Source organism: Pelmatolapia mariae, linkage group LG10_11 (genome assembly GCF_036321145.2).
Source record: "Pelmatolapia mariae isolate MD_Pm_ZW linkage group LG10_11, Pm_UMD_F_2, whole genome shotgun sequence".
Taxonomy (NCBI): Eukaryota; Metazoa; Chordata; class Actinopteri; order Cichliformes; family Cichlidae; genus Pelmatolapia; species Pelmatolapia mariae.
In genome coordinates this window covers 60,092,160-60,115,792 of record NC_086236.1, presented here as the reverse complement: position 1 = coordinate 60,115,792, position 23,633 = coordinate 60,092,160, and the positions used below count along the sequence as shown (strand labels likewise).

At 39.4% G+C, this 23,633-nt stretch overlaps 1 protein-coding gene across 2 annotated transcripts; it reads left to right on the top strand.

The window, feature by feature from the left end:
* Nucleotides 1-3,261: 3,261 nt before the first annotated feature.
* Nucleotides 3,262-22,164, top strand: ptpn6 (protein tyrosine phosphatase non-receptor type 6). 2 transcript variants are annotated; one of them, XM_063485995.1, is made up of 16 exons: nt 3,262-3,486; nt 3,865-3,890; nt 5,318-5,440; nt 6,972-7,166; nt 10,400-10,583; nt 11,874-11,990; nt 12,268-12,396; nt 14,136-14,232; nt 14,346-14,425; nt 14,545-14,691; nt 16,716-16,847; nt 16,952-17,106; nt 19,634-19,701; nt 19,838-19,989; nt 20,288-20,352; nt 21,890-22,164. In XM_063485995.1, the coding sequence occupies exons 2-16, from the start codon at nt 3,883-3,885 to the stop codon at nt 21,984-21,986; spliced, it is 1,749 nt and encodes a 582-aa protein (XP_063342065.1). In that variant the 5' UTR covers nt 3,262-3,486; nt 3,865-3,882; the 3' UTR covers nt 21,987-22,164. The 2 variants fall into 2 exon arrangements, with proteins under 2 accessions (XP_063342065.1, XP_063342064.1); XM_063485994.1 differs by having other exon boundaries at nt 3,813-3,890.
* Nucleotides 22,165-23,633: the final 1,469 nt, after the last annotated feature.

Below are 23,633 nucleotides of genomic sequence, written 5' to 3'. Positions count from 1 at the left end.
GGGGGAACAAAAAAAAAACAAAACAGTCTGAATCCAAAAAAACAGGTAATAAAGCTTCAAGATCCCCAAGGAGAGTGAAAGTCTGTAGTTTTAGGACAGTTTGGATTTCCTTCATTCTTTGTGGTACATTGTACCTGAAAGCAGATCTGCAAAGGTTAGAGTACATGAGAGATATCTTGAGTATTTAATGGGTCTTGAATTGTAGTTGCAAGATTTAAATGTTGTGTGGTAGCTTTATAACCGAACTCAGGTTTCTGGACTTGGCTGAAGAAAATGTGGGTCATAATTCAGTGTAGTTCTGAATGTAGATCGAATGTATTCAGACATTTGCTCACTTTAGTCCATTACCTGTCACTTGTGCTTTCATTACTTCTGTATGGAGTTTGTATTTTCTACAATAGTCGTGCAGGTTTTCTCTACTTTGCATTGAAAAACACCCTGGGTGCCTTAACCTGCCTGTATGAATGCATGACACTCTCACAAAAGAGATTCTTTATTTCAAGAGTATCACTTCCTGGTTAGATAAAGGGTAATAAATACATATGGAAAATAAACATTGGTTCATAAATCTTGGAAAATATCCAAAGATAGGCAAATCCCATTTGGACATTTTCTTTTCCTTTTTTTTAAGTACATTTGTTTTAGTAAATCAGGTAACACGCATATGGAAATTAAAGGGTCTACGCATACACTCACCAGACACTTTCTTAACCTGTCTAATTAATTCTTAATGCAGCAGCTCAGTTCATTAGGTTTATATGTAGATGTGGTGAAGATGACCTGCTAAAGTTCAAACTCAGCGTCAGAACGAGGAAGAAAGATGATTTAATTGACTTTGAACATGGTTTGGTTATTGGTATCAGGAGGGCTGGTCTGAGTATTTTAGAAACTGCGATTTTCCCACACAACCGTCTCTGTGGAGCCTTGTTAATGTCAGAGTTCAGAAGAGAATGGACAGACTGCTTTGAGCTCACAGAAAAGTAACAGTAGCTCAAATAACCACTCATTACAGCCACAGAACAGCATCTCTGAATGCACAACATGTTGAACCTTGAAGCAGATAGGCTACAGCAGCAGAAGGCCACACCCAGTTGCCACTCCTGTCAACTAAGAACAGGACACTGAGGCTATGATTTACATGGGCTCACAAGAACCAGACAATGAAATATTAGAAAAATGTCGCCTCATGCGATGAGTCTGCTGCAAAATTCAGATGATATCGTCAGAATTTGGTGTAAACAGCACAATAGCATGGATCCATCGTGCTTTGTACCAACATTTAAAGTGGCTGTTGTGGTGTAAAGATGTGAGGGATGATTCTCGGCACACTTTGGACCCTTAATACCAACTGAGCATGAACAGCATAGCTTACCTGAGTATTGTTGCTGACCTTTATGACCAGTGTGCCCGTCTTCTGATGTTGGCTTCCAGCAGGATAATGTGCCATGTCACAAAGCTCACAACTGGTTTCTTGAGCATGACAATGAATTTTCTGTACTCAAATGGCCTCCACAGTCACCATGTCTCAATCCGATAGAGCACCTTTGGGATGTGTTGGAATGAGAGGTTCACATCATGGATGAGCAGCTGACAAAGCTGCAGCAACTGTGTGATGCTGTCAGATCAATATGGACCAAAATCTCTGAGGAATGTTTCCAGAACCTTGCTGAGTCTATGCCACTAAGAATTAAAGCAGCGCTAAAGGCAAAAGCTCAAAGTAATATTTGGTAGGAAATGCAGCCTAAATGCTGCCTGACTGTTCCCCAATCAAAGCGGTGGCATTTAGTTTGAAACATACAAAAACAGAGAGGAACAACTCTTCACATTTAGAAACAAAGAAGTTGTGATTGTGAGGCTAAAAGAACAATTTCTGTCACCAATCACTAATATTATCTTAGCTCTTCAGGCCTTTAATGAACAGAGCAGAAGTGCGTGTACTGTAAATTCCTCTAAACAGAAACAGTTTGATGCATTGCAACATACCGATGCATTGCAACACTCAGCAGACTGACCAAATCTGGGAAACATCCTTGTTGTCACTCTGAGGCGGTACAAAGACAAAGTGTGTGTGCACATTTCTGCCTGTGTCCCCCAGCCTCAGAACTGAAGCTTTGTGATGTTAGATGGGGAAGCCAGCCTTAACTGTTAAACATGAGAACCTCAGCGCAGAATAATGCAAACTGCAATAGCTTGTGTTAACCACGACCAGCAGCACCTGCAGGGCTCTGTGTGTGTGTGTGTGTGTGTGTGTAAGAGAGAGAGAGAGTGTGTATGTGTCTATAGGGGGGGGGGGGGGGGGGGTGAGGTGAACTATATGTTGCAGTTTCTTCCACTTTGTCTTAACTTTTTTTTTCACCCACAGTTTAAGCACAGCTTCACTGTCAGCTTTGCAAATTTATCTGTAACGATCTTAAATTAAGACCGTTAGAATTGATTTCACACTTCTTCATGGCCCATGGGTATATATTCTTGGGAAAAGGAATTACATGTTTTACATGAATTCAGATTTGCCTTCTCAAGCCTGTTATAGGTAAATATGACATGCAAGTTAGATTCAGATTATCTGTGGTTCTTTAACATAATTTTTTTTTCATGTGTTTGCAGAGTAGCCAGACATTTCCTATGTGTGTGTGTCTGTGTGGCATTGCAAGAAACCTGGCCTCTCCTTGAAAATTATGGAGCAAAGATAAACATGTGGCATTAAATTATTTGCCTAATGCCAGTTTTCAGCTTCGAGTTTGGTGCTGCTGCCTCTGTAGTCTGATAATGAAAGGCGCTCACGCTTGCAGCTGAAAGCAGCACATGCACGCACACACACACACAGTTATATATAAACATTTCTGCACACAGAGGGGGGAAGGTTGAACTGTGAATGAGGAAGCGATCTGTGACTCTGACCTTTGTGTGTTATATACACACCTGGAAGTAAAGTACAAACAGTCAACAGTGGTTGCAGACAGGTGGGCAGGCAGAGGGGAAAAGCTTTGCAAATGCTTAGTGAGAGACAAAGTGTGGGCTTGTTCACGCTGGCACGAGAAGCTCAAGCTGCCTATTTGGTGGATGTTTTATTCCTGTAACTGAGCTGGAATTACTGGTGTGTCGCTCTGGCTTGTGATTCGCTGCCGAATGGAACCGTTTGAATCTCGCCTGCTGCCGTTTTTGTCGAGGTCTGCACAGAAAACTAAGCGATGGAGCACCAGAGGGCACATGTTCATAGCTTAAAACTACACCGTTGTCAAATGTAACAAGTTTTTTTTTTTTTTTGGTTGCTGTTGTGGTTGTCGTCTAAAAAAGTCTCTATCTGGTGGAGGAATTCCGGCCTGTCAGCTATTTTGGTTCCTGTCTTGCTTTCACTATTTTGTGAAAGGAGACGTAAAAAGGAAGGAAGAGGAGCGCGAGAGAGATCGACAGAGAGGAGGAGAGGCAGACGTATACAGTCTGTACGTCTTGTTGAGTGTCACTTGTTTGCCGAGGAAGCCGAGGAGAGTAAGTGTTTACCTGTTTTCCTACTGAGACGGAGGGGAGTAGGATGTAGGAAGAGGGTGGAGAGAAGAGTAGATGGAGGAGAATGGCATGGGCTGATGGTTGTTTTGTGAATGTGGCCTTATGCAGAGGTTAACATTAGATGGGAAATGTCGGTGTCTGAAGTCGAGTAAGTTAAAGAGTAAACGCACACGAATGAACCAGACTTAATTTCAGTTTAAGCGACCGTGAAGTGAGGAAGTAGTGAGGAAGGTTGGTTTTTGTCTTAGATTAATGATTTGAAAAAAAAAGAAGAAACGTATACTTCTGAGTTTACACATGTGACACAGGTAGAAGCGGCTCCTGCTCACCAATCGCTCTTCTTCTTCTCTTTGGTCCCAGAAACGTTGAAGAGACAACATGGTTCGGTGAGTCAGTCCCCCGCTGGACACTGTAGTACTCTGTTAGCCAGCTCTGGTCGTGTTCTTTGTGTTTTGTGCAAGCCGTAAAGACAACTTCTCTCTTTCCATTCTTCCTCCTGTGTCGTTCTCCAGCTGCCGACTCGTCCTGCTCTCTTCCTCTGTCATGTGGTTGCCTTGTCTTGTCTGTTTGTTCTAAAAAAAATGTGTCATAGATGATGTTTAAGTTCAGAGCTTTGAGTAAAACACCTGTTAGCCTCAACACTTGCCTTCTTTAGTGGTTCTGTATCATGTTCCCTTTGCATGAGCTGCCACTAGTGTGTATTGGTAACAGTATTACAGATGTTCTCCTTTTCAACCCATTCCCGTATAAAGATCACTTTTGGCATCCCAAAGTTAAAGATTTCCTTGATTAAAATGGAAAATGTAATCATTTAAAACAGGTTGTTTTTTTTGTTTTTTTTATCTGTGAGTGTAGTTTTATGAACCTCGAATACACCCTACCCTTTTGAACAGTGATGTATTCAAACTTGACTAATTCTAGTTCACCGTATTTGTCGAGAAAAACCCAAAGTTAGGATTCTCCAACATTTATAGGGCCCGTTTTTGTGCCATGCTGTTGCAGTGAGCTGGTGAGGTGACTTTTTCTGATGCAGCGGCATTCAAAATGTTCTTGCTGTTTTAAAAAAAAAAAGCATTTTTAATCTAAATGTGCGTAAAATCATTAAAAAGCAACGTTAGGTCTGTTGAATTTTTTGGGGTTAGCCACAGAGTGTTAGCCAACCTGTGTCACACCTTAAAAGCGAACAAATGACAAACACCGTTTTGGTCCGGAGAGTTTGTGGATTTGTGGGTTATATTTGTACAGATGTGCAGCATAGTATCGATATTTCTGCTGCTGTTTTATTCCATTCTGAAATGCCTTTATTGAAATGTTTAAACTGATGTCATTAGTCACTGTTTAATAGTAAATGATCAGGAGAATGAGCAGAAAAAGTAATTTTGCATTTTCTGATCAAGATTAAAGTCTGTAAACCTGATTAATATGCATGCGCAGCAAAAACTGCTGTTTTGACTGTGAACCATAACACATTAACTGTAAAATTGGCGTACTCTAAAAAATATTTAAAAATAGTAACAGAAGTTGGCAGCAGTTTACTAGAGATCAGAGATGCTAAAACTGGTGTTCGAAAGGCTGAACTAAGTTCTTTTTTCTTTTTGTAGACCGATGAGATCAGCCTCAAAGTTTCTGTGAGGATGTGCAGCTATTTTGTGTATTTTTTTTTTTTAATTAGTTAACCTTATATTCACAGCGATCCCGTGCACAGTTACTTGCGTGTTAACATGCATACGACATTAATCTCGTAAAGTCTTTTGTGGTGGCTTCGCATTGAGAGTATTTATATGTTTTACACACTATATTTATGTCTATGCAGATGGTTCCACAGAGATATCACAGGCCTGCAGGCCGAGGACATACTCAAGACTCGAGGCATTCATGGCAGCTTTTTGGCTCGGCCCAGCAAGAAAAATGTTGGCGATTTCTCCCTGTCTGTAAGGTAATAGAGCACCCAAAATCTTTGTTTGATTTTGTGAATTTTAAAGCTCGTGCTTGATGTGCATGATTCATCTCAGGATAACCCCGGCGCAAAAATAGGATTCCTGCATTCCCAGCTTCTTTAAATCCCTAAATTCCTACAATATAAAGTATTTCTCTATCTCTTGTCTTTTTCTTTTTAAATACAAAAAGAGATGCTGAATATTTGAGGACTCCATGTGCTGCAGGTGTAAATGAAAGCACCCGCCACACTTTGTGATCGTGAAAAAGTCAAACTGTGAATTGTAAAGGACTATTTTATTCCTGTTAAAATAGTACAGATAAATACTGATATGGTTGCTATTCACAATGTCAACAAATAAAGAAGCCTTTGGAAATAATGAACATGATTTAGCCACAGATAAGATATCTGAGACCTGAAATAATCGTTCGGAGTAGCAAAACCTTGTTTCACAGTGTTGGCTTATATTGTGACTGTGCAGTAGAAGTGTGGTGCACTCACACTTGTGAAGGTCACATGTCAGAACTTTTTCCAAAGACAATATTTCTGTAGATGCTTTTGCAGTGTGTCAGTGGTCATTTCCTATAAGCATTTCTTAAAGGAAAGCTACCATGTAGGTCAGTTTCATAATCCTGAAAGCTGAAATGACATAAAACATCTGTTCACTGATGATCCGAGGGGTAAAATCTGTTGTTTAAGAGATAAAAAGATGGAATAAATTGTAGCTTTTCATATTTCAGAAACCATCATCCAGTTTTTACACGTTAAAAAAACCACTTTTGGCGCTTTTGTCTTTTTTGGGTTGAAGGTTGATGATCAAAACCACAGCTCCACTCATTTACCAAGTCAAAGTACCGCTGTATAAAACATTAAACCCATTAACCACCATCTGAGGATATTTTAAAAACACATTTTAGTTACACGGGTTTCTTTTTCCATCTATGACACGTCTTGCGGATTGTAGCCTTTAAACTGAATAAACGCGAAACGCTCAGGTAACATCCAGTTGCTCCAGTGCCAAGATAACGGTTTAAAATTTTGTCCCAAGCCTAAATATATTCAGTCGATGTTAAAGGGTATTTGTTTCTTGAAGCCAAAGTCTTGTTAAATGCTTCATGCAAAAAGAAAAAGACTTTGGCAAGATTCCTGGTCCAAAGTGATAACAGGAAGCACAATACATCTAGAAAACTCTTTATTACTCAGGTAACCAGAGAACACAAAATATATACACCATGTGTTAAAATTAAGTCACAGCCCAGCCTGACTGAGCATGCACTGACACACACACACACACACACACACACACACACACACACACACACTATAAGCGCTGTTGGCTGCAGAATCTGTGAAATGCTCTGTGAGATTGTGGTTGAGTAATTTGTGGGCCGAGCACCCTTGATCTTTTTTTTTGTCAGATAAAAAGGACATAAAATTTGTTGTGCAGGTCAATGTTTATTACACACTGTCAACAGGAAGTTTTATGTCAGGAAAACACTGACGGTTAGTTGGTGTGGCCTTATCTTCTCAGGGTGGGTGAGCTGGTGACCCACATCCGCATCCAAAATACAGGAGACTACTATGACTTATATGGCGGTGAGAAGTTTGCCACGCTGTCAGAGCTGGTGGATTACTACACGGCGGAGAACGGCATCCTGCAGGACAAGGACGGCACCGTTATCGAGCTCAAATATCCCCTCAACTGCTCCGACCCCACCACAGAGAGGTGTGTGCATCATTACGTCTCAGCTCTGTGTTCACTGTTCAAGCCCCAGCCGGTTAATGTGGCCCACAGTCACCGGCCTCTCTGCGCTGGCTCCACCTACACTTTCGGGTTAAGTTAAAACAGTGGTTAGTTAGGCGGTTGAGTCAAATATAGTCAACTGTGACCAGGTATATTTCCTCTGTAGTTGGGATAACAGGCATCATTTGTTGTTTCAATATTTCTTTCGGCTTTAATCTTTTCCTCTGTGGGAAACACTTTTGATCTGAGGCCAATTTAAAAAAATGTATATGTAATAGCAACTTTTCTTTTACCATATGAGTCAGTAAAAACAAGTGCCCACGCTGTCGAGCTGTCGAGACTTTATTCCTACGCCAGTCTCCCCTGCCGCAGCTTGTGGATTACATACGAGCAGCGTGTATTCTTTTCCAGGTGGAAACTTTATTTGCAATTCAAGTATTTCTTCAGAGAAACCCCCGCAGGTTACATATAAAAAATGTAGCTCCCTGGAAACAATCGGATATGGCTTTGGGCCCCAAAAAACTAAGACGACTCAAAAAATTTTACCTCATCCTTCCTCCCCAATTATTCATAATCCATAATCCTGACATATGATCAAATATTCTGCGTGTTTTGGTTTAAATGCTGCATGACACTGTTTTAAGTGGGGTATTCACCCATGATCGACTCCAAAAACATCATCTCCTAGATCTTCTCTTGAGCTCAGATTTTTAGTTCGGCTTAACATTTTACTTCCTCCAGAAGTATTTAAAAACACTTTTAACCCAGCTCCGGACATGCATCACTTGGCACAGTGATGATCAAACATTCAGGTGGTGTGTTTGTTGCATATAAATAGATTATTGCAACACTGGTTTCATATTTTTTCCTCTTAATAGAAAATAGATCAAAGTCAACCAGAATTCCCTCTAAAATTACTTCTATTTTTAATCAGAGGTGCCCAAAAAAAAAAAAAAGGGAAATCAATATCTGGCATGAATTTAAATATGCAGTGATATCAGACTTTGACTCTTCTGATAGCGCAGATTTATTTTTAACCTTTGCGCCCATATATCCGAGAGATTCTGGCAGTACTTTACGCAGCAGTGCCGGAAGCATTGTTTATCTTTGTTCCTAGAACAGAGCAGTTTAAGTAAGTGAACGTGGAATAAATAACCAGCAATTATCGTCCACGAAAGCAATTTTTTCAGAGAAATATTAACGAATAATTTGAAACAGTTTATGTAAATAAAGATTGTTATTTTTATTTAGGATGAAATGAACTCATAGAGGATATCATTTTGAACCATTTGAGAGAATCTTGTTACGAGAAGCTGCATAAGGAAGAGCCTGCCTTTTAACGCTTGAGTTTTGAGTGGTTTGGTAGTCAAATCAGCAGTCATTGCTGTAACAGGAGTAGTTCTTCACTAAAACGACCGCTTTTAAATTTAACCTAAAAATGCGTTTTCAAATGCAGGAATTTTAGTCGCGCAGTAGAGTTTGTAGTAGTTATCATGCTGCTTCCTAAAACACTTTTTTCCGTTATTTCATTCTTGCTGATGTCTGACGTGTCTGCTAAATATAGCCACAGATGATACAGATTTTCTAACGTCTTTGTCTGCGTTCACATCAAAGGACAATCTGCCCTTCTGCTATGCACATACAAATCTTAATCTATATATTGTTTGACAAAAACAACATCAGAAAGCTTGCATATATATATTCTTAGAGTTTATATGCGCAGGCTTTTGAACGCTATGACATTGCTGCTGGAGGTGGCGGCTAATTGACGGTATATTCCTCCAAGCTGGAAACATTGTGCGACTCTAGGCTGCTTAAAGTGGGTTAATGTCCAACTTGTAGTGGTAAAGTTGTACACTTTGACTCCTTTTATGACTCAAGGAGGACACTGCTTTCTGTATGTGTGTATTACGGTGTGTTTCACCCAAACTAGATGCTCTACCCTGTGCCCCCCCCCCCCTTCCTCCCCGTCCTTCTCTCTCTGTCGGTTGTCTAACTTCCCTTTTGTTGCTGCGGTTGGAAACTTTAAGTTTTGACACTTTTGAAAGCAATGGCCAGACCCTGCTTTGCCTTCCTCTATTGCACACTCCATCATGTTCTTGCTCACTCACTTGCTATCTTCCTCATCTAACCCGAACTCTCTCTCGGCTCTTTGCAGAGCACAGTTACCTCACCAGGTTGCATTGTGATGCAGTCCTCTTTATATGAGAGTTCCTATTTACCTAGAAGCTTGACGCTTCCTAGAAAAAGGACAAAAGTGCTCTGAGGACAATTATCATGTTCAACCTCACACAACACATGCATAATTAAACTGTGCTAAAAAAAATTTGACCACTCACATGCACAGCTGCTGTTTTCTGCTGCACAGCTTCTGTAAAACAGAGCCAAAACGACCTCTTTTTTTTCTGTTTTTGCTGTTTTTCTTGCACACTGCCTTAAATAAAAATCACCAGGTGCAGTCTCTATGTATTTTTCTTTGTAAAAACATGCTGTGTGATTTGGCAAAGAAGTAAATCTTGAAAAAAAGAAAGAAGGGAATTATTAAAGCATGCAAAAACTACTTGCAACACAAAAAAAGAAGAAAAAAAAAACAAAGCGTTTCTCGGTGTGAGGAGTACTTATCTGTGGATGATAAACGGGGAGAGGGGGGGGAGTCTATAAATACTTTGTCCTCTTCAGCCACGAAATCTGTCATCAGAAATTTTCCGACCGCAATGCAGGAAGTTTAGAAGAAGAAATCGAGAACTGTGCCTAAAATTAAGTCACAGCCCAGCCTGACTGAGCATGCACTGACACACACACACACACACATACGAAGTAAGTGTTGGACATAAAAATACACTTGACCTGCTCTATAACGGCAACATCTGTGTATTTTCTCTTGCTGTTTATAACTCCTCTAATTCTCCCGATTCTGTTGTGGCTTTCTATTTCTATTTTACTGTACGGTACGCATAACAGCCCAGTGAACCACATCAGTGTCTCTCTGACAACCGCTCAGGCTTGAATGCCTTTAATGCAGCACCCATGGCGCTACCGGTTCTTAGCTCACGTGTAGAAAGCAGTAGGAAGGAGGTTTTTTTTTTGTTGTTGTTGTTTTTTTGTGTGTTGCTGTGTGTAAAATGTCAAAGTTATCTTGCAGTGCTCACAAGCCAAAAATCTGCAGGAGACACAAGTTGCCATTTTAATATTAAACAAGTGTGCATGTGTCTCAGGTGGTACCACGGTCACCTATCAGGGCCCAACGCCGAGAAGCTGCTCTCTGTGAAAGACGAGCCAGGGACCTTCCTAGTCAGAGAGTCGCTGTCCAAACCTGGAGACTTTGTCCTCTCCGTTCTGACGGACGAGATCAGCAAAAGCGGAGGAAAGAGGGTCTCACACATAAAGATAATGTGCCAGGTGGGTGCCATGCATGTTTCAGTGGCAAATACGAATGCATGAAACCAGGGTATTGTTTTTCTTTATTACTGTCTTAGTGTAAACGTACAGAAACAAGAGACCTTGAAACTGCGTCCCATCACATAAAAATACTGAGGGACATTCCCGTATATGTGCAACTCACGTTGAAAAAAGGTTTTAGGTCTCATTTCCCCTTCTTATGTAATAAAAGACTTTTTTCTCATACTTCAGCTACTGATGGAATAAAAAAAAAAAAAAGCAGTGTCATGTTTTAGTGGAAATAGACAAAACAAACAGATGAAACCCAACCTTATCCTGATATTAGTCTGTGTTTACACAGCCACAGTAAACAGCTGCCAATGATACTCACAAAAACGTCTCACACGGCCGACTCATTTTCATAGATTGTTTCTTTCCGCCATTGGTCACTATCAGGGCCTTTGCATGTTATTTTTAACCACAGCACACCTCACAGAAAACACTCTTCGGCCTGCATTTAAATTGGTTACATGTTTTGTGCACTGTTGGGGTTAACAAGATTAATATAAGATTAGTGGTGGGGTCACAAAGGGTCTTTTCACAAGCACGTGGCAGAGATCAGGCGAGTCTGCCGGCCACACTGCTCTAAATCGTCGGCTGCTGCAGAAGGTTCCTCGCTGCCTTCCACACTGAGGAAATTGGCTTTGTAGCAACTGTAAAACTGATAATTTTGGGCAGTCCAGCATTGAAGCGTTTTTGTAGACATGCTTTGAATATTGTTTGCATGTGCATGTCACAGAGGGATGCTCTCTGACAGCTCTTTTGTACCCTTTTTTTGTTTTCTTTTGCTAAATGCCAAACCTTTCTTATTTACTTTGGATTAAAAGTGAATCATATATGCAGTCTCAGCTCCTTAATACACACCTACTCCACACTCTTGTACCGTCTTGTACCATACAGGCCATCTCAATTTGGTGACCTATTCACAGAATTTCTGCAGAATTTCCCATGTCTCCCTTTGACATGTCAAACACTGCCCCAGGATCCACCTGCAGGTTTCGGGGCAGTATCTATTCATCACTTCCCAGTTTATGTGTTATATTTATGACACATAACTTTATGTGTCAATTGATGTGTCATATTTGAAATATGAAAGAGTTTGGAGCCTAGATGCTAAACTCTAAACATTTTAAGCTCGGGTTGTCTGATTGAACTCCAATTGTGCTTTGTCTTTAATCGTGGGTTTTCACTTGGCCGTCTTTGAAACTTTTTTGTTGTTGTTGTTGTTGTTGACATGATTGGTGTGTGCAGAGTGACAGGTATACCATCGGAGGCTCAGACATGTTTGACACGCTGACAGACTTGGTGGAGCACTACAAACGCAAAGGCATCGAGGAGATCTCTGGAAACTGGGTTTACCTCAAACAGGTGAGATAAACTATAGACAAATTATGTCAATAGACCAGAAATGATAAAATTGTGAGTGATGTCTGAGGTAAATGTCACATGAAACCATGTTTGAATTTTATAAAACGAGGGCAGGATGTCTTCTTTGTAAATTATTTTAAAAGACGAGCAGCACAGCCCACAGATAGGAAACATTACTCACTTGTTTGCGTTTGTCTTAATGATGGCGTGTGTAACGCGCTCATTGGCTTCTTATTTCCTTTCATCTCTAATATAAAATTTTCCTTCCCTCCCTCAGCCGTATTACTCCACTAGAGTGAACGCAGCAGATATTGACAGCAGAGTGAAACAGCTGGACCAGACCACACAGAAGCAGCAGGATGGCGAGGGAGAGAAAAGCAAGGCGGGCTTCTGGGAGGAATTCGACGTAAGATTTAAACCAAACTTATTGCTGTTTCACACCAAGCATTAGCATAAAATAGACCACACATCAGCATTTTATAAACCGACAGAAATTTCCATCAGGCTTTGGTATTTTACTTCCTTGTGGGGCCTAAACAACTGTACAGGCAGTATGCTACCATCTTGTGGTTGGAGAATACCCTAAATATGGGGCATTCAAACCTTCATTTACAGCTCTGATCACCACACAAGCAGAACATTTAAGTGTTTCTTTTCTTTTCATCGATTCATTTTGAACTTCTGTTGTTAAACCTGGTAAAGAATATTAGTAAATTTAAACCCTTGTGGCTTTATTTCATTATTTCATTAAAATGTAAATACTTAATGGACAAATTGTAAACTAATTTACAAAACCAGAGTCAGAAATTCTTTTACAAAAGAACATTTTAATCGAAAAATCAGTTCAAAGGATTTTCTGGAGAATGGATTTTCAAGTTTCTCCTATAGTGGTGAAATCATCGTGGACCACACACGGCCCACTTTGATCCATGAGGTATTTTAACATTGGAGTTTCAGCAGTATATTTAATTTTTTGAACATGATAAAATAAATGTGTAAAAGTGGTAGCTCATTGCCCAGACTGTCCCTGTAGTTCTAAAACTTATTTGTTAATTCACAGAAAATGTTCTATTTTTTTATTTTTTTAAATTGTGAATTCACTAGAAACCCAGAACTTTTTATGTTAGATAGTGAAAAAACAGAAACCTTTGTCAGTTAATTGTTTAACCACGACTTAATTACATCGGTGTAGTATGAAAAGCCATGGGAGAGGAATTTATCAATAGGGGAAAAGCTGTAAAATTTATGAAAACATAATTAAAAGTCCCAAATTTTTGCTCTCCTGCATATTTTCCAAAGTTATATTTAAAATTTTCAAGTCTTATATGAATCAAAAATACAAGTCAACTGAATTTTTTTTTAAAAAGTATTTGTTGTAAATGACCTCGCATGGCTCATCTGCAGTGTCTGTGTGGTGACTGGGTTTCTGCAGCACACACTTTGGAAATCGCTGCTCTCGACACGACCCAGCAGAGCTCCATGTGAAGTCAGCAATACGCTGATTGGAAAATCAAACAGTCTTTAGTGCAATGTCTGTGTGCTTCCTCTTGATTATTTACAGCATTTTTAAATGACTAAGAATGTAATAAACATGCGAGAGGCCAGTGACAAAGTACGCATGGCTGACAATTAGATAGGAAACTAAAGGAAAAGAAAACAAAACTATTCCCATTCCAAGTAATAATTTTCTGTTTGTGCAGGGAAAAAGACATTTGTTTGTAGTATGCTGTCACTCTAGTAAGCAGCCCATGTCAGTCATGTGACTGATGGTACATAAAGGTCAGCATCCATAGATGGATTTGTGTCTTTTGGGGAGGAAAGGTCATCCAAAAAAATGTAAAAATGGACAAACATTAATTCCTGTAGATACATTTATGAACTCATGTCCAGGACTGCAGTACAGGACACGAGTTAATGGGTTATTATTGACAAAGTGGGTGTAGCCTAGACTAGATTAACATGTCCTTTTGTATGCTACATGTGAGAAAGGACATGTTCAGGCCTTTTGCTGACCTCATTTTTCTGTGAAAACAGCTGTTGTTATCATTTCCTGTTAGTATAAAACTGTAACATATGTTGGTTTGTATATGGAGCATACTGCACAGGTCACAGCAGGCATCACACTGTCATCCTCTCTCCTGCCAGGCTCTTCAAAAGTTGGAGGCAAAGGTGAAAAAGAGCAGAGATGAGGGCCAAAGACCTGAAAACAAGAGCAAAAACAGATACAAGAACATTCTTCCATGTGAGCGCATTTTTATTTTATCATTATTATTCTCTGAATTGAAGAAATCAACACAGAGCTAACTTTCCCACTGTTTCTCAATTAACTTCTTTCCACTTGTTTTCTCTCACAAGTCAATGACACCAGGGTCATCCTGCAGGACAGTGATCCCAATGTTGTGGGTTCAGATTACATCAACGGCAACTATGTGAAAGTAAGACTCCAAAGCCACTGAGCTCATAGAAACACAGCATGACAAAGACACAGAAGAAAACTGTGATATTTGTTGCTTTGAAGTCTTTCTTGGTACATTGATTTGCTCTGTGTTTGCAGAACAAACTGCAGGAATCCGAAGATCAGAAAGTTTACATTGCCACTCAGGGGTGTCTAGCAACAACAGTTAATGATTTCTGGCAGATGGTATGGCAAGAGAGGACCAGCGTGATCGTGATGACAACAAGAGAGGTTGAGAAAGGACGGGTCAGTATAGCAACATCCATGCATCCTTTTTTTCCCACTTATCCAATATAGGGTCACAGTTGGGCTGGAGCAAAAGGCAGGGTACACCCTGGACATGTTACCAATCTATCGCAAAGTATCAGAATAATTAATATAATAAAATAAAAGCAGATTAGGAACTTTTGCATTTTTGTTTTGAGGGTTTTTTTGTGCTTTTTGAATGAATTTGTGAACTGATCAGGACATCCTTAAACAATCCGCTTAATTTGAGCACCGGGTTTGACTTTTGCCTTCAAAACGGCCTTAATTCTTCATTTCATAGATTGGTGCTAGATCCTCAGACATTTTGATCCACATTGGCATGATAGCATCACACAGTTGCTGCAGATTTGTCTGCATGATGTGAATCTCCTGTCCCACTGTATCCCAAATGTGCTCTACGCGGAGCACTGTGGAGGCCATTGGAGTACCGTAAGCTTACTGTCATCTTAGGAAACTAGTTTGAGATGACTGCACTCTGGTCAAGGGATGGACATGTTCAGTAGCAATACTCAGGTAGCTTGTGCTGAAAGCTGAATTGGTACTAAGGGGACGAAAGTGTGACAAGAAAATGTCCCCCACACAGTTATACCACCAATTAGCCTGAATTGATGATGAAAAGGCAGGATGGATCCATGGATTCATGCATTTTTTACATCAAATTCTGACCCTACAATTCAAATGATGCAGCAGAAAATTAAGACTCATCAGACCAAACAAAGTTTTTCCAACCTTCCAGTCTAATTTTGGTGAGCGTGTGTGAATCATAGCCTCAATTTCCTGATCTTAGCTGACAGAAGCAACACTCGGTGTGGTCTTCTGCTGCTGTAGCCCATCTGTTTCAAAGTTCAACATGTTGCAGATTCAGAAATGCCCTTCTTCATGCTGGGGTTGTAATGAGGTTTTTATGAGGTTTATCTGTTGCCTTCCTATCAGGTCAAAGCATTTGGGGTTACAGGTGTTTGAACAGATATGCCTAATAAAGTGACTGGTAGACATTTAATTATACTCTAATACATTTATTTCAGTTTTTTAGAGTGTGCTGATTCTTGTTTGTGTTTCACACCTGTTGCGTGTTGTTGGCTAGGACCTATAAAACTGATGATCTATAGTAGGGGTGTCAAACATAAGGCCCAAGAGCCAGAAATGAGCGGCCAGAGAGTTCAGTGTGATTGTAATGTGAAAATTACAAAGAAGGAGAAATTTTGGACTTTTATCCGTGCCTATCATGTCCCAAAGTAATTAGCTAAAACAAACAATTATTCACAAGTAATTAATTATTGTGTATCATTAAGCTGAAAGAAAAGAGACAAATTTGGAGGGTATTTTTTAATAGTATGAGGTAATAGTTTCACTGGTCTGCGCCACTTAACATTATGTGTATGTGGCTTTTGATGTAAAATACACTGATTATCCGGCTCTGGCCTCTCACATATTAGCTGCTGTGTGCATGTTAGGTGCTAGACAACTGACAATATATCCAACATTTGTAAGTGGTTTTCACACTTACCATGCTGTCCTGGTCTTCTGTAAACATAAGCCTTTAACCTACTGAGTGAATTCACAGTGTGACTGGTTGCCATGTTTTACCCCTTACACCCCCCCCCCCAAAAAAAAAAAAATCTTGGGTGTGAGAAAGTGGCTGAAGCCAACAATTTCCTGCTGTGTTCTATATGTGAGAAAAGCCACCTTCATACATCACCCTGACCTGCCTCTCCCGACACGGTCCATTTATGCTCATGTGTGAAAACACTTCAAAAGCATGTGTCATCTGACTACTTCCCTCTTAAAGTAACCCTCGTTTGTCCTTCGAGAGAAGACTGGTAAACAATGATCAGAGCGAAACTACTTTAAATAGTTGTCTGCATAGCTTTTAAGTTAAAAGTGGAAGCACAGAAAAAAAAATTACTATAATTGGAAAGACAACCATGATTTTTAAAAAGCCTGAGATGTTATTTGATTTTGAAGTGACGCTTAAGGTGAAGTTATTTTTCATTTTTGTGCAGAATAAATGCGTTCCATACTGGCCTGAGCTCCACTCAACTAAGGAGGTGGGCCGCTACGTGGTGAGCTGCGAATCAGAGAGGGAAGCTGGTGATTATAAAATCCGAGTCCTGGAGATCGCACCGCTGGACCAGGTGACCTACAAACACCAAACTCTCACCTCACTGCGCTTCCTCATCTCTGCACACCTAATTATTTCTCCAGGTTTTGACTTTTCTTGTTTTCCCCCCATTCTTAGCCAAAACATGCTCGTAAAGTGTGGCACTACCAGTACCTCAGCTGGCCAGATCACGGCGTCCCTCAGGAGGCAAGCGGTGTCCTCGGCTTCCTCACTCAAGTGAACTCTAAACAGGCTGAATTTCCTAACGCCGGTCCCATGATCGTCCACTGCAGGTACCCAACAGCTGCAACCCACACTCTTCACTGAATATGTCACTTCTCAAATCCTTTATACTGTAAACAAGTGATGTGGAAAACATCTGCATTTGTTATGCAGTAGACATATCAAAGCAACACTGTTTCTTTTTTTTTTTGCAAAGTGGTGGGTTTCATAATCCTTAATTAGGTGATAATACTTAGAGGTTTAAGATTAAAACAAGCACATTTTCTGGATTAAGATTAGTAGTAACTAAACAAAAGGCTTCAAGTGTACTGACAGTTTATCCTACTGGAATTTTCCCAGTGTGATTTAAAAGATGCTGAGGCTGCTTGTGCTTCCTTAAAGCGATTTTGGATGTTGGTCGAGTGATTATGTGATCCCCGTGTTAGCATTTTTGAACACTACAGACATGTTTAAAAAATGAAGAATGAAGATTTTAATACTTTACCCAACACAGGACTCTGCATACAGCAGCATGATGTTTCCTTCATCCAAAGTAAAGACTTTAAATTAATTTTTTTAAATCTCTCCCACTCTCAGATTGGTTATTTGGGAGTGCCTATCTCATCAGCTAATATTATACTACATTTCTGACATTTCCTAGACAAACCTATTTATTTAGAAAACATTTTTCTGATTAATAATTAATAACAAATGATTTTAACACTTGATTTTTAATTTTGTTTTAAAGCTTCATCCTGGCCTTTCTTCTTTTTTTGAAACATGATAAATTTCTCTTTTTTTTGTAGTTTTACGTATTTCAAACTAGTAAAAGTGTAAGTTTAGTTGTAAAATCCTGTGCACTTTCCCCTGCACAGGGCTGTGGATGAGTCACAAATGAGCCATTTGTTCAGATCACTGGATATAGTAATCCAGTAACAGGATCAAAATTGTCTGATTCTCATGAGGTTCTGCAAAAACAAATTGGCTTAAAAAATATTCACAAATGGTTGCATGTGTATTTTTTTCTTTAGAGAGAAATAAATATAGATTTGTGACTAGTGATTCAGAAACAACATAATAATAATGTATACTTTTTTGATCCCTGTGGGGAGAAATTCCTTTCTGCATTTAACCCATTCACTCAGAGAAAGCAGCGAGCAGCCACCAATCTAGCACCCAGGGAGCAATGTGTAGGGACGGTACCTTGCTCAGGGGTACCTCAGGGTAGCTGTTCAGTCGATTCAAACCCCTGACCTTCCCATCATGGAGCGACCACTCTACCTACTGAGCTATCCCTGCCCTGTTTTTGTCTGGAAGTTTATAATTGGCATTAATGGTGCCTTGACAAGATGAGTTTTTCTCTTGCAGCACCATGAGGCTGACATTTGTGGTTCTTGGGGAAACGTCTCAGTAACTACTGAATGGATTTGCATTGATTTTAGTCCTCTTATGCCAGTCCCTTCCCAGCGTTCACTACTATTATGGTGTGCATTACTTTGATTTATGACCAATTTTAGCTTTGCATTGGGTTTTGCTGTATGTAAGACAGATATTAGATGATAAATGCTTCACGTGTTGCACATGGTAAGCACCAGTATTGATTGAGTAATGCGAGCCTGTTGGCATCTCACTGAGCTATGAGTGTAACTGCCTCTAGATCAGTGCTGCCTGTGTGAAAAAGTAATCGGAGAAATATTCTGTGGACAGACTGAGACAAAAGCTGAATCCCGTCACAAACTTACACAGCACCTAATATAAAGAACATCATATCAGCAGTCAAACATGGTACTGATAGTGTGATGGACCTGGATGACTTGCTGCAATTGATGGAACCATGAATTCTGCTCTCTACCAGAAAATCCTGAAGCAGAGTGTGTCTGGCCATCAGTTTGTGTCCTAAAGCTCAGTCGCTGTCAGGTTATGCAGCAGTACAAAGATTGGAAACACACCAACAAGTCCACCTCCGAGTGTCTCAAAAACAAAAGAAAGCAAGAAAGGAACAATAGTTTTGGAGTGGCCTTGTTAAAATCTGAATTTAAATCGGATTAAGATGCTTTGGCATAACCTAAAACAGGTGTTTCATGCTCAAACCTCTTCCACTGTGGCTGAATTAAAACAATTCTCTAGAAAAGAGTGGGGCAAAATTCCTCCACAGCGATCTGAAATAATCATTGACAGTTATTGCAAATGCTTGATTGCAGTTTTTGCTGCCAAAGGTGGCACAACTAGTTTTTCACAAAGGGGCTGGTGGTTTGGATCTCTTTTTTCCACTTAATAAAACAGCATTTTGTGTTTACTTGGGTTATCTTTGTCTAATAATAAAATTTGTTTGATGATCTGAAACATGAAAGTGTGACAGACTAAGAAATTGGGGAGCTGGTACATACTTTTCAAAGCACATTGTTATTGATGTTTGTATTGCACTTAGAAGAGATCTTACTGTTGCACATGTTGGTTCAGTATCGCTGCTTACTAGAACACTTAATGGACTTTGCATCATTAATCCATTTGTGCTTTCTTTTCTGGAGCAAGTCCAAATTTCTGACCTGTTTGTCTCCGTGGGTGAGATTAACTTTGCTTCTTTTGTGATTTTTGCAGTGCTGGTATTGGTCGAACGGGCACAATCGTGGTAATTGACATGATCATCGAGACCATTGATACTTTAGGTAACAATACAGTAAAGAAATATGTTCTTGATAAATCAGTCAAGTAAAAATGAAACCATTCGACATACGTGTTTTACTCTTTGTTGCTGTGCCTCCGTTCACCGCCTTCCTTTTTTTCACTTCCCTTTCATTGCAGGTCTGGACATTGATATTGACATTGCGAAATACATTCAGATGGTGCGAGAGCAGCGTTCTGGTATGGTGCAGACTGAGGCCCAGTACAAATTCATCTACCTGGCTGTGGCTGAGTACATACAGATCACCAAGGCCAAAGACTCCGCCTCAATGGTGAGAGGAGCAGAGAATCTAGTCATTGTGGCTCAAATATAGTTTAAAATTGGGAAACATAGAAAAGAGGCTGTGAATGAGTGTTGGCTCATTTCATCATTGATTTAAACACTACAGCGGAGCAGTTCAATGCCAGCAGAATGATAAGTTATCAGAGTCCCTCATGAAAGATGAACGTTGACCCAAAGACGCGAAAACAGTTGACCACGCAGACTGATCCAGCAACGTGACCTCACTCCCTGTTTGACTAATTCTGTCTCAGTCACTTGTGAAACGTCTCTGCCTCTCTCTTCCTCAGGAAGCCGAGACCGAGTACGGAAATCTCCAAGTCAAACACCAACCAGCGGGCAGAGTGGTTTCAAAGTGAGTGACTCTGTGTGTGTGATTGTGAATCGAATGTCCCAAATGCACTCACGTTGTTCCTCTAAATCTCGCACTGCGACCCTATTTTGGTTTGAAAACATGATCCGTCGCTGTCTTCGGGTTCACGTCTGCAGTTTCTGGAGGAAGAACTGATTTACAGTCTTGTTTCATTAACTTGAGGAGCTATCGGCGAGTAGTTCGTATTCTAGTTTGAACCAGCTGACAATTAAAATTTGATTTATGTGTTTAAATATTTTTAGAAAAACAAATTGACGTCATTTTAATTTAATTAAGGGACATCAGTACAAGAGGAAATTAGAAAGAATTTTACTTTTGAAAGATTTTTTGTGGCAATTTTGGCCTTTTTTTATTATGTTAGAAAAGATACAGAGAAGAAATCGAGAAATAGGCAGGGCTCGACCCAAATATTTCATTATTTAAATATTGTGTAGTTCCCTGTGTAGGTAGTGCAAAATAGGACAGATACTAACCTCATGGAGATAAAATCTCTGAAATGTAAAAATACTAATGAGAGAAACACTTGTTTAGTTTTCAGTCGACATCTGTAGACCTTAGACCTTTTTATTTGTTGGGGTTTTTTTCAGGTCTGTTGTGTTCAGACCCAGTTGACAGTAAATCTCAGAGGTTTCAGAGCTCTCTCTGGAGCCATAAAAGACTTTCCACAACCTTGTTTTTTTGTAGATGATTCATAGATGTAATAGTGCGCCTCAATACCTGTAAAGAGAAAATAAGAGAAGTAGAATTCTGCTGATTTGGTCTTTAGCGTTAGGTCCAAAGACAAGTTTAAGAAGGAACGATTAAAGATCAAAGCAGCTGATGCTGACTATTAGTCAAACACAGGTTGTGTATAAAAGATGGACACAGACACTCTTCTGAAGCCTTACATTGAGCTTTTTGGCCCTCATAACACAGCAGAGTGTATGAGTCACTTTAGAAACCAGCCCCAAGTGGTTATTTGAGAAAGTGCAGTTTTTTGGCACTACTGCACTGGCCACTTGGTCAACCTCCAAAAACACTGGATCCTACATTTGCTACACCCTGCTTTATGAGCTTGAAGCACAAGCATCCTGCTAAAAGCTGCTTTCAGCCATCATGATGACTTAATGCAAAGAGGACTTTTAATGGATGTAGGTGTAAAAAAAGTGTAAAAAATGTTTTGTTTTTTTTACGTTTTGCGCTGTATGAATGAATAAAGTCATATTGTTTACCTGTTGTCTGTTGTGACCTCTGGACTACGAGATGCTCATTCTGGACGAGGCTTTTAATGAACTTAATTATTAAGAGAAAGCAGACACACATTGGCCGGTTCACTGTAACGCTGTAAACTTTGACCCACTTGGAGAGCCGAATAGATGGCCTGCAGCTTTGAGTGATGGATTGTTTAAACGTTTCTCATGCAGCGTGACCTTCATTAATCTCTCCACTCTCTCTGATGCGTTTCTCACAGATCTGTGTTTAATCAGTCTTGGCGGCTAGGATGAAATCACTAATCAGCTTTCTCTTCGGCTCTTTCCAGAAACAGAGAGGACGTTTACGAGAATCTGTCAAAAGGAAAGAAAGACGCGAAAAAGTCAAAGTCAGACAAGAAGAGTGGCTCTGTGAAAAAGAGATAGAAGACTCTGGGAGGTTTTATCAAAGTATGTCATGTTATATTTATGCAGACACCCTTGTTAATGCAATCTTTTTGTTGAAGCCTTACGCAAAATAAAAGGAAGGTTTAGAAAAACAGCATAACTTGATGACATCGTCTATGCTACATGATTGCTTGGTTGATGTTTGTTCAAAATAAAGGCGGGCTGTGTGTACACTTTCTGTGCTGCATCTTTATTTATGTCTGTTCTCCAAGATGAAACATCAGAACCTATAAGGCATGCAACACTGATGGGAGCTTCTCCCTGTTTGCAGTTCGAGCAGGAAGGATTCAGCACTGGTTTTCATTCAGGAGGGAAAAACATTTTCAATTTCGCTTTACTTCTGTTTGCATAAAGAAAACCGGTGTCAGGTTTTAATTTTAGTGAAACCTGAGCAGTAGTAGTATGAATCTTACACAGTTTTAGCAAAACTATACAAAACCATAAACATTCTCTTTTGTTTTTATTTATTTTTTATTTTATTTTGCATTTATTCAATTTCTAAAGCTTCACTGGGTTGGAACATTTATAAACTCATCAAATTCATTTTCAGTTAGAAGCATTAATCAGACTTTTTCTGCCTCTCTGGAAGTTTCACCCACAGCAGGTGTTATTAAATTTGTATTTTCTACTCTAGTTTTTATTTTTGTTTTGTTTTTAATTTTTTGTTTTGAATTCAGTTTATTGTCAGAGTGGCTTTGCTTGTTTCAGTTTCCTTCTTATTGTTTGAAAATGTTTAGTTTTAAATGAGTTTTTATTAATTTCAGTGTTACTTTTAGTCTTTTTAAGTATTATTTTAAGGAAAATCCCCACAGTCATTACAACAAATCACATAACTTACTGAAAGTATTTGACTCACAGTCATGCAGTCATGATAGAAAATCTTACTAAATTAGCACATCCTAAAACTAAGGATATTTTCTCTAAAATTATTTATTTGAGTTCACAAAATTGTTTCAGTTTCTATTTTCATTTTTTCTTACATTTACCCAGTTTCACACACATTTATTTCTGTTAGCAGAAACCAACAGACTGCTCAGACCTCCTTTAAATCTCAAATTGATACTGATTATGTTAATATTAACTGAATAATACTAACAAGTGTGCTGGAGTCTAAGCTAATTTTGGTATTGATCTGATACCAAGTAAATACAGGCCCAGCATTGGCGATACCAGCTGCAATACTTTTAATTTATAAAGGCAGTTGTAGAGGAGAGCAGGGTGTCATGACATATAAGATAAATCACTGTTATGAGATAGATTCTGAACAAACTGTAGCAACCACTGAATCAGAATCAATAATGACTTAATAAAACAAAACACACCTTTCAGCTTTTCATGTATTTTGAGTTTGACCTGGAATTTAAAAGTGATCTGGGTCAACTTCAGTTGTTTAAATGTGCTATAGGCTGTAAATAAAATAGACACAAAAACGTTCAGACATTTTTATAGTGCATGTTTGAAGTATATGCACTAGTTCAATCCACTGTTGGTACTGATACTATAGGTATTTGGATTGATGGGAACTCTTTTGGATGGAACACCCTTGGGAGAAAGCAGAAGAAGGCACACAGGTAAGAGACACAATCTGGCCCTTTAAAATGTTTCACTGGTTAACTATGAACTTAT

Excerpts from the sequence above, each read along its gene's own strand:
- ptpn6 (XM_063485995.1), top strand. Across the intron at positions 7,167-10,399 it reads TCCGACCCCACCACAGAGAG|GTGGTACCACGGTCACCTAT; the intron begins GTGTGTGCATCA and ends CATGTGTCTCAG. Across the intron at positions 16,848-16,951 it reads AGATCGCACCGCTGGACCAG|CCAAAACATGCTCGTAAAGT; the intron begins GTGACCTACAAA and ends CCCCATTCTTAG.